The sequence below is a fragment of the Pollicipes pollicipes genome, unplaced genomic scaffold (genome assembly GCF_011947565.3).
Source record: "Pollicipes pollicipes isolate AB1234 unplaced genomic scaffold, Ppol_2.1 Scaffold_6686;HRSCAF=7923_pilon_pilon_pilon, whole genome shotgun sequence".
In the NCBI taxonomy this organism is placed as follows: domain Eukaryota; kingdom Metazoa; phylum Arthropoda; class Thecostraca; order Pollicipedomorpha; family Pollicipedidae; genus Pollicipes; species Pollicipes pollicipes.
In genome coordinates, this window is record NW_023596921.1 from 32,198,126 (window position 1) to 32,212,574 (window position 14,449).

General features: G+C 49.0%; 1 protein-coding gene across 1 annotated transcript; it reads right to left on the reverse strand.

The window, feature by feature from the left end:
• Positions 1-569: 569 nt before the first annotated feature.
• Positions 570-12,973, reverse strand: LOC119108556 (facilitated trehalose transporter Tret1-2 homolog). Its single transcript, XM_037232144.1, has 5 exons — positions 12,918-12,973; positions 7,296-7,435; positions 5,341-5,476; positions 4,757-4,965; positions 570-2,638 (listed from the first exon to the last, which is right to left on the reverse strand). The coding sequence occupies exons 2-5, from the start codon at positions 7,362-7,364 to the stop codon at positions 1,568-1,570; spliced, it is 1,485 nt and encodes a 494-aa protein (XP_037088039.1). The 5' UTR covers positions 7,365-7,435; positions 12,918-12,973; the 3' UTR covers positions 570-1,567.
• Positions 12,974-14,449: the final 1,476 nt, after the last annotated feature.

Genomic DNA, 14,449 nt, shown 5'->3' on the forward strand with positions numbered 1-14,449 from the left:
TCTCCTATTTGAAGTAAGGATATTGGTGAAAGGAAGATAGCAATGGAACCTGTACCCCCTGTCCCTCTCTGTTATCGCCTACAATTACTTCACCACGTCACTCTTCAATTTGCACGGCCTTCCCATGGACTACAACATTGACTATCATATAAATTTTCAGCTGCCAAGATTTGTGCGAGGGCATTTGCGTCTGCTTTCTTAGTAGCAGCACTTATCCTGCCATGAGTTGAAGGACATTGTATAATTGAGCTATTGGTTGTGTGGCTGATATTGAAAATCACGGTGATGAAAGTCTTTCGGTGGTAGGCTGATTCCTAATGATGTAACTGAGCCTGCACGTCATTAGCATTTTATGACATATGTATCGCATTACGCTATTGGCGACAATTTTGCCTCCATAAATTCGGTCGGCGACAAAAAATACACTTTTACCGCCCCTGCCTGGTCCTGAAATCATGTCCTGACTCCACCGTCACCCGCCGCCTTCATTGACCCCGTAGATCACAACCTTAGACGTCGTCGAATCCAAACCAACCCACGGATAGCGGCCCGTAAAACCTGCATTGCCTTCAAAGATGTCTATTAAACACAGGTTTCGTTCTTCAGTGCGCCGTAGAATCTGGACAAAGCCGTTGCTCCTGCTAGTACAACGCATTCAAGTCGTCATCCCCAGAAGTGCTGACCAATCCCCAGAGGTGTCATGGATATCACTGGGAACAGTGCCCTCCTCTCCACACGATGAGCTTTGAACACTTCATACACATTCACATTCGAAATCACACTCGCGTCTATCATATTCATGCTACACACAACGCGCATTCACATATGTTCCCCCTTTCGGAGTTGGTCGCGCGTCAACCCAGCAGCGAACGCCTTCCGTGAGGTCATCCTCCGCTAACTTGTTCGGAGTGTGCGTGCCCAGAGCCCCTAAAGATCACTGCCTAACAGGGTGCGTAAGAAACGCCTTGACAACCGTTGCCTCAGCCACTTGCTGTGGATAGTAGTTGACGTTTTTATAAACCATTTCACCTTATATATATATATGCCATTTTACTCGTGATTATAAGCATAGCTGCAAAACATTGGGTATTGACAATGTAACCAATGTTTGTTTGATGACGTCATTTAACCAGTACCTTCTGGTAATCGAAGATATCTAAATGCCAGCATTATAAATCTGAACTAATTTCGTTGAAAACTAGAAGATCAAGGACTGGCTGCATTTCTTGCTTACCTTAGGTTTATTTCCATTAAATAGTGAAATCGAAAACTTCCTGATATTTCTAAGGTGTACAGTACATGTCACAACAAAATATCATTCCGTTTTACGTTTATCTTGGCCTACTGAACCCAGAAATTATCACAGGCAGCCGTTTCTGTGGCAACCTGAGCGGCCGTTTGCTGATAAGCTGGAAAGGAGCAAAGTTCGAGCTGTGTCTCCCCTGACTGATCGGTGATTACGCGGGCCGCATGTGTCGTCTTAAACGGCACAACGCGCCGAAAACTTGCAATGACCTAACGTCTGCTAAGTAAATCAGCTTCCACATTGCACGATCGATGAAAGACGTCATTCGCTCTGACGTTGAACTACTTCAAACTCGGTTACATCAGAAGACTCCGCCTGGTGGCCGCCGAAACGCTTAACGTAGAAGGCTTCGATCGCCTCCAGTCGTTTGTTTTTTGTTTCAGGAATGAAGAAGATGGTTAGCAGGAGACCGAGCAAGCTGAAGAAAGCAAAGATGCAAAACGAGCCGGCCAGTGTGAGCGTTTCTCGGATGTAAGGGAACGAAAACACGGACACGAACGTGGAGAGGTTGTGGATGAGGAGGGTAACGCCGGAGAGCGCCGAGCGTATCCGGTTGGGAAGAATTTCCGAGTGCACTACCCAGCCAGTGCGCGCAAAGCCGTAGTCGAAAGCAACTGTAAACATCAGGATGAGGGGGAGTGGGAGCCATGAGATGCGCTGCCAACCGGGCCAAAGTGGCGCCTGGTCACGAGCGAAGATAAATGCGGCCATCCCAAGTGCTGCAAGCGAGCAGCCAATGCCGGAGAACATGAGGAGAGGGCGCCGACCAAACCTGTCGCTGACGTACAACACGCAGCAGACGGAATCAAACGCGCGCACGCATCCGATCAAGATGGCCGACTCGTAGCTGCCCAGAGCCGAGCCCGTCCCCTGGAAGATGACCACCGCGTATGTCATCACAGTGGCCACGCCGGTCATAATCCGCAGAACGAAGAGCGCGGTGATGGTGAGGAACGGCGCCAGGACGGACAGCTTGCGCATCTCTCGCCCCAGCTCCCGCATGGTGAGCGGCTTCTGGCGGGCCTTGCTCGCCGCAGTAATCAACTGCAACTCCCGCTCCGCCACGTCATCGTCTCCGCGCAGCACGCGCAGGCTTTGTCGCGCATGCTCGCGCCGATTCCGCCCCAGCAGCCAGTACGGCGACTCGGGCACGAAGAACAAGCCGATGGCGTTGGGCATGATGAATACGATGACCGGCGCGACGGGTACCCAGCGCCATGGCAGCAGGAAGCCGCTCACATAGCTGACTAGCAAGCCCAGTGAGATCATCAGCCCGCTGATGCAGACCATCCGACCACGGATGTGGGGTGAAGAGGACTCTCCGAGATACACCTGAAACGTGACACACAGCGTGGTAGCGGACTGATCAATGCTCATGGACTGCTACAGACTGATAGCGGGCGGAATTTGCACCCTTCCACAGTTTTTTTTTTGTAAACATCTTGAAAATCAATGCACGTATCCGCGTTATGTTTGAACGTTTAACACGCGCCCGGGTGGCCGGCTGGATACATTTCGCTCGGGAGAGGGGAGGGGGTCAATTTAACTCCCTGAGATCTCGGGAATAAGATGGCTAGAAATACCAAATTTACAGGGTGTGCTGACCGGTACGTGAACTCACTTAGGTCAAAGTTTCAAGGTCCTAGGTCATGACCTTCAGGCCAAATAAGGTCAAATAATGGCAAATTCCAGGCTGGTCTCCAAAGTGCCCCCAGAACCTAGATGACTGTATCTAAGCAAAAGGTCTCATGCTCATTTTGGGTCAGTGACCTCGTTTGACCTTTTGAAGGTCATGGTGACCAAAATCATATAAGACGGCTTTGAGTTTCGCGTTTGAATAAGCGACAAAGATCACACCAGGCAGTATGTCTCCAAAAACAAAATGTTGACCTGGGTCATTTTAGGCCAATGACCTGTTTTGTCCTATAAAAAGTTCCTGGAAGATAAACAATGCGGTTCCTGTTGTCAATAAACTCTCAGTAAGCACCAGAACTATGCCATACAGCAAGCCCTAGAGAAATAAAATAGAATGGTTTTGACCTTAGTCTGACCCTCATACCTAACCTTAGGCCAACGTAATTTGCTCACCCAATATTTGTGTTGCCTAAGAAAGTATCTCAGAGATGCATGGCTTCGTCTAACACTTCGTTGCTGCATCAGACTGATCGATTCCCTAGAAAATGACTTTGCTGAAACCATGGCTTGATACCTGCCTGATTGAAACCTGCCATAGGTCCGCGAATTTACAAGGTATTTGTGTTTGATAAATGTTTGATACTTATGTTTATACCTAAATGTTTGATACTTAACGATCTGCTATTCACTTGTCTACAGCTATGCAAAATGTTGCGCGGCTGTGCCACGCCGTTCGGAAACCATCCTGAAAAACCTTCGGGGGGTCATTTTGACCCCCACCCGAGCGCGTGTTGAATGAAACCTAGCATGCCTCTGAAGAAAATCTTTCAAAATTTGAGGGAATTTGCAACTTATAGGATAGCAAAATAGCACGTGTACCCATTCAAGCCGCTCCTTTCCTTGCTGGCCAACCGGGGCGAAATGCGTGACGTCATTAGGTCCTTACCAGATCTATGGTCGATCACAGTGATGATGTACTAACCAAGAGGGTAACAACAGCAGCAAAACAAGCCTATGCGTAGCATGCCCTTGCCCTTGCCCTATGCGTAGCATGGTCTAGTGGAAGACCCCTGCACAACACCTCACCAAGAGCGTGTTTAATCCAACCACATGTCCACTGGGAGATATAAACTGCCATTGTAAGGCGCGGCTGAACAGCAGGTGCCATACCAGAAAAAAATTATATGATACCTAACTTGCCAGGTCTGTCGGGCAACAGGACGACTACCCTTAGCACAAAATCAGCCTATCACCACAAAATAAAACCTCTATAAACGTTAGCGAAATAAAAAGAACAGTGAGGGATCGTTTCAACGCACAGCTACGAGATGCTAGAATTGAAATCAACAACACTTCTTTTAACGAGCACTTCAAGAGCTCACAAACAAGAGTTGTGTACCTTTGAAAATCAGTGAAACCAGAAGTTAGCCATTGTAAGGACTGCGCGATCAATTTCCGGCGATTTTTAGCTCTCTTTCACGTGATAAACGCGAGTGACTTACTACAGCTACTTTTCGTTTTAATTATGCTAAAAACGGGATCCGAACCACAAATCATCGGACCCTTGTGTTTAGTTACGTCCCGGTCTGAGTCAAAATGCAATCACGTCTTCAGAAAGATATTGTTTAGGTGCCATCGTAGTCTTACTACAATTCTGTCCTTCTCTAGACGGTATACATTGCACAGTTATACACACACAGACACACATACGCATATATCTATATGCACATATGCATATATATATATATATATATATATATATATATATATATATGTAGTAAATAATCGTGTTATGCATAGTCACCGCCGGTTCACCTGTACGGCGCTCATGGCTACACCACAAGACGAGCCTATCAAGCACCGGGCCACCATCAGCATGGGGAAGTTGTAGGCTAGTGCCATGAGCAGCCAGCCGGCGATGCAGGGTAGCGCCTGCAGCTGCAGCACCCGCCGCGGACCGAGGTGGTGGACCAGAACACCGGCCAGCGCGGAGCCGGCCAGCGCCGACAAGGAGTGCATGCTGGCTGAAATAAAAAGTCGCAGCGTTTTACTAAAAGATGTGCACTGGCTGTCACACATAAACGTGCGCTCGCTCGCTCGCTCGCTGTAACGCTAATTTGCTGAGCGCGGTACTGGTGACCACACCGACCACCAACTTTTTCAATTCAAAGCCACGTGCCCTGCGCATTCAGAGCACCGCTTTGCATGTGAAATTGGAAGATGACGGCGGAGTGGTGAAAATATATACAATGCTCTTCCCCAGCTTTTCGCTGGCTTTCAGAACTGCATCGCGACACTGACAGGGTGCAAGCGATGCTCAAAGCACGCGTGGCAATGCTGACTTTTCGAGTTCGCGTGCAGCACAACACTCCTCGCCCCTCGCTGCCCACGATACGCACCAAACCAGGTTCCTTGCTGCATTGTGAGAGGTATGTCCGACCCGTTCGTCATCAGCTGCGGCAGCAGGACGGCCGGCACGGTCGTGTGTGCTCCCTGGCACCCGCTGAACGAAGCCACTGTGACCCCGATCAAGACCTGTTGGCAACGGGCATAACGAAGCGTCGACGGTAAACACGCTCTTCCTCTCGAGTATGATCCATCACGAACTACGCGCTGCCGGTGCAGAAGAAAACAAGCCACATTAAGTCGCCGAAATGGTTGTCAAGGATTTGATTGTCAAGATTGTCAAGGCCTCATGAAGGACCGAGCATGCGTCAAGTGCGCGCAGTGAGCTCTCGCTCCCAGCTCACGGCCCCTTGACTTCCAGGGACGCCTTGAAACAAACAGTCCGCGGCAGTTCATACAGTCAGACAATCGGAAATGTGCACAATGAACTCAGACAGGGCCATTGATCCCCACAATGTTTATAAGTCGAGACGCGGTCCAAGGCTCTTGTCGTATAAATACCAAATCAAAAGCGGCTGGGCACCATGAAGCTTCCGATCCATACGCATGTGCGTCCAAATGGAAGGATATCCTTTTCACTGCAGCAGCCTACATATGGCCAGGTTTCTTGGGCGGCCCGGAACTTTTTTAGATCAAAGTCTGCGGGCAATCCAACCCTTGAATGATCGGAGGTTAACAAGCGCTCGGGTGGGGCTCAAATTGACCTACCGAAGGTGATTCTAAAATGGTTTCCGAACGACGCAGCCTAGGCGCGCCAAATTTTGCACACCGGTAGACAATTGCATAGCGGATCGTTTGGCGTCATCAATTCAGATGCACTGTGTAAGGTTGCTGATCTATGGTAGGTCAAAGTCAGATCATGGTTTCAGCGAAGGCAATTTCTAGGGAATCCTTTAACATGATCCAACAACGGAGGGTTACACGAAGCCATACATCTCTTAGAAGCTTTCTGAGGCGACACAACTATTGGATGAGCAAATTGCGTTGATCTAAGGTCAGGAATAAAGGTCCCACCAGGGTCAAAACCAAACTGCTTTGTTAGTCCCGGGCTTGCTGTATGGGATAGTTTTGGCGCTCATTTCGAGTTGATTGACAGCAGGAACCGCATTATACATCTTCCATGGATTTCTTAGAGGTCAGAATAGGTTATTGACCTAAAATGACCCAGGTTAACATTTTGTTTTAGGAACATACTGCCTGGCGTAACCTTTGTCGCTTGGTCAAATGCAAAATTCAAAGCAATCTTGTATGATTTTGATCGCCTTGACCTTCAAAAGGTCAAACAAGGTCACTAACCTTGAATGAGAGTGTGACATTTTGCTTAGAAACGGTTATCTAGGCTCTGGGAGCACTTGGGAGACCAACCCGGAACTCGGCCTAGTTTGATCTTTTTTGACCCGAAGGTCATGACCTAGGAACCCGAAGCTTTGGCCCAAGTGCGTTCACTTACAGGTCAACACACTCCGTAAATTTAGTGTCTCTAGCTCTTTTCGTTCCCGAGGTCTCAGGGGGGGGGGGTCAAATTGATCCCCTCCCCCCACACCCGAGCGAAGGGTATCTAGCTGGCCACCCTGGCGCGTGCTACAAGGAAGCTGCAGTGCACAAGATAGATTAGATCCTTGCAGGACTGACAATCGGTCTATCATGACGATCGCTGCCGTGATGTGCTCGTGACATGACGTGCGTAACGTGACGGTCAATAGTCAGACGATTAATCATCCAGCGGTCAGAAATGTTTGGTGCTATGATGTCAAACGAGCATCCTGGCCAGGATATAACACCAGTACGCATACTGAGATTTTCTGCTATGCCCATGCGTTAAAACGTGGGCACTCAAACAATAACCTCATCATTGGTAACATTGTGATGTCATTTTGATGTGATCTACGACAGCCTGATCCGCCACAGATCATAAGCTCATCACACACATCAAACGTCGTGAGCGCACCTGGCGCAGCAGCCGCCCACCCTTCAGCTCATCGTGGTTGCCCGCATCGCTCGCAGATGTCGCCACCATACCGTGCCAGGTCGCCGCAGAACGGCGGCGGTCAGGTCAGATATCACGCGAAGGCCTCAGCTCGATCCAAACTGGAAGAAAATTTGAGGATTAGGTAGTGAATTCATGAGATCTGACTGGCCATGCACATGTTGTCTAGGTGTTAATAGTCGGTGGTTAAAATGAAGTGTGGTGGAAACCTGCCGATGCAGAATTATCTCACAAACTAGTAGACCAGCTCCGATATTCTGTGAATGCATTGGTGGCTTTCAATTACTTTTGAGATGTTACGCGACATAGGAGATGGTTCTCCACTGGATGACGTTCTGATGTTCTAGGAAAGAAAATATGGAAGTCATGGATATTTGAGATGGTAAATAGCTAACATTTTTCATTAGAATGAACATTCTAACAGCTAAGCATGCTCAGTTAATTAAGCCCACGGGATCATGTTTAGTTACATGCGTGCAAAGTTGTGACCCAAGCTCTAATTCATCCAGTGTCTTCATTTTTTGCCATAATAACATAATTGGGTCTTTACGCTGCTACAATTTTATTCATCACTTCATCACGCTCACGCAAGTCCACCGAGCCGTCACGTCATGGGAGCGGCCGAGGTCATGCGAAAAATATACAGCTCGGCCAGGCGGACGCACGCCGCTGTTTTACTGCCATCGCGCCTGGTCAGCATGACGTGGCGGTATTTCGCTCGGGACGGGCGCTGGACGGAGACACAGTTGAGTGGATGAGACCGGGGTGACTGCGCCGAGATGACATGCTTCACACTGGAGGATACCAGCCTTGCACCGGTAACACCCGTGTGCCCCGCAGAACTTGCGACATGGGCTCATGATAAATGTTGCTCATGTTATGAACGGTACGGCACGTAATTTTGGTCGTGGCTTAAAGATACGTACAATTTGATTCTTATTGGTTCCAAACCTTTGTTAGAAACATAAACTTGCAGTTATTGCAAACGGAAGAATGAGCCACGCTGAGAGAGTTGCTCAATCTCATGAGCAGCACAAGGAAGGGGAAGACGCTCACTGTGCAATACTATGTTTTGGAAGATCTCTCGAGGGCTAAATGATATATGATGCTACAAAGAAGAGAACGGTCAGACAGTAATAAAAAACCCTGGAGGTAATCGAAACCCGTTAAAGGCGAAATACAACCTCATAAAACCAAAGAGAGAGTTGAAGAACAGAGCTGAACTGTCCAATGGAGGCGGAGGTACCTAGCACAAGATCTCCAAGTCTCACATGTATGTATGTGATCGTCATTCACGAGTGTGGCCTGCCATAATACAAGAGAGTTAACGCCCACCATCCGGCGTCACTAGGGGCAAAGAAGCCAAATGATAAGATAAAGAGAAGATGCAGGATGCTCGACCTGGACTTCTAAATGCGTGAGGTAGATAGACATTATGATGGATAACGAAGCCTCCCACGGTTTCTCAGGCTCTGAATACTTCAGAGGTCGCGAATTCTACACGGATGGCAAGACCGTATAGGCTCTGATAAGGCAAGAACAAGGCGCACTCTGAAAATATTTCTATGACGTGAAGCAATTCGGTAACCAAGTGTCGCACATTGTACCATGGGGAGGGTTGGGATCAACGCAAGGTTATCTATCAGGCCCTCTTTATGGAGAACGGCCGCATGAACCGCGAAATGTACCTGAAGCAGTGTGTGAAACGTCACTTAAAGCCATTCCTGGACGTGCACTACTCCAAGAAAGATTAGATGCTCTGGCCAGTGCTGGCCAACTCGCACTACCAACGAGATACCGTCACACACATGGACAACCATGAGATCCCCTACATCGCAAAGGAAGGCAGCCCTCCAAATATACCCAACATCGTGTGGTGCGATGATTAACCCGTCGGATCAATGTGGAGCATCCTCAAGCAGCTGGTATGCCGCGAAACTTGACAGCAGCAAGACCCGACTAGTCAACAGGATCAAGCGGAAGGTGACAAAGTGGACCTGGGGGTTATGCGGAAGATGCTGACTCACGGGCGTCATGACATGCGTGCTGTGTGCCGTGATGATGCGCACGTACAGATGCAATGGCACCACTCGACACCGTGTATTGTGTTGCGTACGTAGGTCAAATATGAAGACATTTTGTCCCTTCCATAATGACTGTCATTCATTCACACTTCGCTTGAACTTCCAGCGAACACAAGCATGCCAATTTAATAGAGCAAAGGTACAATTACGTGGTGGGTCGCAAACTAATCATAGGCTGAAGTAATGGCTGGCTATTACACATAGTTTGAGAGTATGGCAGTATGTATTGGGGTTTAAAACACTCTACAACATAAACCAATGATTCTGAGTGTCAAGTCGATAAAACTAAGAGAAGAGACATGTTAAAAAGAACACTCGTGGCAACGACCGCACAGTGGTGCATCAAAGGCGCACATACAAAACGCACCTTAAGTACACATACACACGCACACACACACACACACACACACATGCACACACACACACACACACACACACACACACACACACACACACACACACACATATTCATCAATTTTCAGCTAAAAGCTCACACTTAAAAGACACGAGTGACATGGTGAGGCAAAGCGATGTAGAGTTGTTCTACATTGTACAGGAGGCGCCACCTACCCGCCTCCGTTGCCACGCGCGGAAGTGCTAGATCAGTGATGCGATGAGTAGAGCGTGATCGAAGAGAAACGTTGTCCTGTATCTGGGGGGGGGGGGGGGGAGGGGCAAGAGCTTGCAGTTTGCCGGTGACACATACTGTGTGTGTGTGTGTGTGTGTGTGTGTGTGTGTGTGTGTGTGTGTGTGTGTGTGTGTGTGTGTGTGTGTGTGTGTGTGTGTGTGTGTGTGTGTGTGTGTGTGTGTGTGTGTGTGTGTGTGTGTGTGTGTGTGTGTGTGTGTGTGTGTGTGTGTGTGTGTGTGTGTGTGTGTGTGTGTGTGTGTGTGTGTGTGTGTGTGTGTGTGTGTGTGTGTGTGTGTGTGTGTGTGTGTGTGTGTGTGTGTGTGTGTGTGTGTGTGTGTGTGTGTGTGTGTGTGTGTGTGTGTGTGTGTGTGTGTGTGTGTGTGTGTGTGTGTGTGTGTGTGTGTGTGTGTGTGTGTGTGTGACACATAGTGAGGCAACTCAATAGTGTTGTTGGAAGAGCTGACTGGAAGTAGGCCAGACCACTCCCCACAACCGAGATATGGTCAAATTTGCGACGGCCGGAGGCAACGTGCAGCTGCAGAGTTTAGGATATTTCGGAGGCGCTGCGTGTTTTTCTCCGATATGTTGCCGCAGACGGGAAGGCAATAGCGAACGTGCGAGGGGACCAAGGCGTTAATCAAGGTAGGCATAAACATAAGCAGGATCGGATTATGCACGTGGGATAGCCCGACGAGGGTACCATTGCATTTTTTTTCACGGCGTCAGGTACGTGAGAGCCCAGGTGAGGTGCTTTAGGCTCTTCACGCAATGCACCGGCACAAGTCACTGCGTCCTTACTCAAGGCCTGCGTCCTCGCGGAACCCAGCAGTAATGGGAGCCCCGCCTCGGTGATTTTAACGGGAGCCACGGACTATAAATTCCGTTTTACCAATATCTGCACTTGGACAGTGGGAGCGGAACCAGATGTCCAAATATTGTTCGAATCATCTGATGGGCCTCCAGACTTGTAAATGGGATGTACCATGGAATGTTTCTAGGAGTCGGGGAATTCGCAGGATGTGAGACAGGTGCTGAGAATGAAAGAGATAACGTGACGTATGATTTCAAAACAAATCTTGGTCACCCTAATACAAATATCGTCAACCACACAAGCTCCTGAATTTGCATAGAAGAGTACGGGACGGAGAGAGGCGATAGTCATGTGCTCCAGAACAAAGGCACAGGTGCCAGTCATAGGTAGACGGCATGGAAGCACAAGGAGCCCTCCTGGCTCAAACCTCACCAGCAACACGGAGGCCCATCCCCACAAAATACTCGTTTAACTCGTTGGGGCTGGCCTCAAATACAACTCTCTGTGTGGACTTCTTGCCCTCAATTATTTGGGTGATGTTCCTGGACATGACGTCAGGACCCGTCAGGCGTCAGTACAAGATCCCCACGGTTGTCCCAAAAATGATGCATCGTTCTTCCGTGACGAGCCTTGCCGTGGACTTCACGAAACCTGTCTTCTGTGTCAGTCCGTCGAGTTCAACATCAGTCGCTTTAGTCCAACATGACACTGCATGTTTCGCACATCATCCTGTCCGTACCCCACATCCTGCTTTTCCTTATCCACATATTTGCATCCATTTCTCGCATTCTCTCTGCATTCACTTCACACATCGTCTTCTCTTCTTCCTCCATCCTCTTCTACGTTTGTGCCTCCACTTGTCCATCTCTGCATGATCCTGCCTCGTGTCAACATCATGCTGCTCAATCTTAACATCGATCAGCCCAGTCCCGTCATCATCCCCAAGGCACATCAGCATCGGAGCCCAGCAAAGTGTCTTGGCAGTACAACCGCTACTTGGCATACTTCTCCTGCCAGCCGACGGGTTTCACGGGTTCAAAGTGTGCTTCTAGGAAAGCTGACTATCGCCAATACCTAACCGATTTTAATGGACCCAGCGCCACAAGAAAGATTGCTTTATCACCATACACCGATCTACGGACCGATCTATACCTAGGGGAACCAATGTGCCTCGCCATGCCAGGGTTTTCCCGCACGGCACGCCGTGAGCTTTCTGAATTCACGAAACGTGCCTTTCAGTCTTAGTTGCGCAGTTGGCGACGTGCTGTATTTATATGGCGGAGGTCGTTGGTTCAAGCCCAAGCCGGCACCGGATTTTTTTAACAATTCCCTTTGGAATATGACGAGCTGCTTGCGAACGGCCAATACACACCGTCAGTGAAATGCAGGTCGCAGTCCATTGACAGGTTATTGCGCAAGTATTACATATGACTCCCATTCAATCCCGCAATACGTTTACTATCGTTGTGCCAGTGCCACGTTAACTCCAGTAACTATGTGTGAAATGTTTCGTGGAATTAAACTAGAGCACATGGTGGCATTTCTAATACATTTCTGGTCTTATATAGAAATTATGCACTGCAATCGGTTGCAACCGGCTTACATTATCCTGCATCAGTATGTTTAGCTCCTGCAGTAGCACATCTATGCTCAACGTCAGTTTATTTTGGACATCAACGCGTTTAGTCTGGACGCCAGACTGCTTATTTCAGAACAGGGATCTCCCGGGCACCGGAATCAACATATCCGGTCCTGGCACCTATATGTGTGGCCCCGACGTTAGGAAGGTTAGTCTGGACATCGGCGTGTGCTGTCAGAACGCGACCACTCTATGTGATGTCACACGCGACCAGTTTATCCCATGGCCAGTCATATCATCACACCGTTGTGTTCACGTCCTTCATATTCGGCACTAAGAATTGGACGGTGGACCTTGGTCGGAGCGCCTGGAGCCACAGAATAATTGCTAACACATTCTGAGTTCTGGGCGTCAGGAAAGAGCGAAGCAGTGCAGGGTCGACGCGGGTTTCTATTCAGGCCAGTGGCCCGGCCTGCTTACCGTCGAGGTCGCAGCGTCGGCGTCGACGGTCCGGCGCGGTCGGAGCCGGTGTGGCGTCGTCCGGCCGGGAGAAGTCTGACGGGGCGCATGGGCGCTTGGCATATATCCAGACGTAAATAGACTAGGCGCGATGGGTATCTACTGTTTATCTATATTTGTTTATGAAGCAGACCATGTGCGAGATGACTTATCGCGTCACAGGGCTTAACTCACCAGTCTTGAAACAATAGCCTGATCCATGAATGCTGGTCATGGTGCAAGGCTGTGAAGGCCAGACCTCCGAAGCTTAACACTGCACATCGGAAAGATTGCACAAGAGTTAGATAAGTGAACGCTCGTACTATCCTAGCAGAAACGAATTCGTCTGAAGTAATGCGCAAATTGATCGAAGCAAATGCGCCTGTGTTCAGCCCAAGTGTAAGGCCAAGGCCAGCATGGCGAGAGACCCTACCAAGCGCAGACTTTGTTGTAAGCGAGTCTTCAGCCCAACTCGTGTCACACCCGGCTCGCCGGTCGCACCGTAACCGGACCGGAAAAAAGAAGGTTGTTGAATATCACGCATGATGCTTACTAAGCCAGACCACTAGCCTTTCTCATAAAGATTTGTTACAAACCGTGTGTATTTTGTTATTTGTAGTTTAGAGTTTACAAAGTATAAAGTACAACTGTTTTATAAAACCAGCGCTGATTGTGCAATCAAAGTTGTGCCTTGAAAATTTGTTGTCGCCAATCAGCGGTCTTGCCAAGGACGCATCAGAGGTATGTCCGACCGCTTTTTACCACCCCAAACGCCCAGCGTTGACGTGAGGTCACTGGAGTCTTGACACAGCGAGAGCAGCTTGCAGCCTCGCACGGTGCATATTACGATCTGGATATTTGCGTTTCCGTTGGTTACAACTGCATGGCATGCCAAATTTGCTGGGAAAAGCTACCCTTTCTTCCTTCCGTCCCTAAAAATATGTTACGTTATCAAGCGATTAGTTTGGTGTAAATTCGGAAAACCTGACCTAAATTGCATCATTCGCACTGAACGGGACATTGGTGTCAACGCATACAGTCACGTTTTTGCGGTCGGGTTCACCGTTCTCACTGTCCCCGCTTCTACCGTCGCCGGTTTCTGTGTCACCCATATGCGCGTGCCCAGAGGCGCATCCATAAACTTGGTGGAGTAGGGGTGACATGGGGCTTTATGAAAGGCCTCTGGAGAAAGAGTCCCTAGGTTGTCTGCGGGCCCCAATGATTTCTATCTTTTCGTTTCTTTTTATCCAGTTATTCCGACGGATGGCTGACGAGAGGGCTATGGAACGGACACTGTCAGTGTCAATTCCATGAACAATGACACCACATACTTATTTCGTCCAGACGGCACCTTGGGTGAAACACTGGGGGCCACAGCATACTTACGATGCTACATTCTGGTGACACCGGCGCCGGGCCTCATGATTGATTCGGGGGCCCTCTGAAGATACATTGGTCTCCTTTATGACGCCGGCTGTCCTCTGACGGTAGCAGTTAGTTAGACTGGGAGTAAA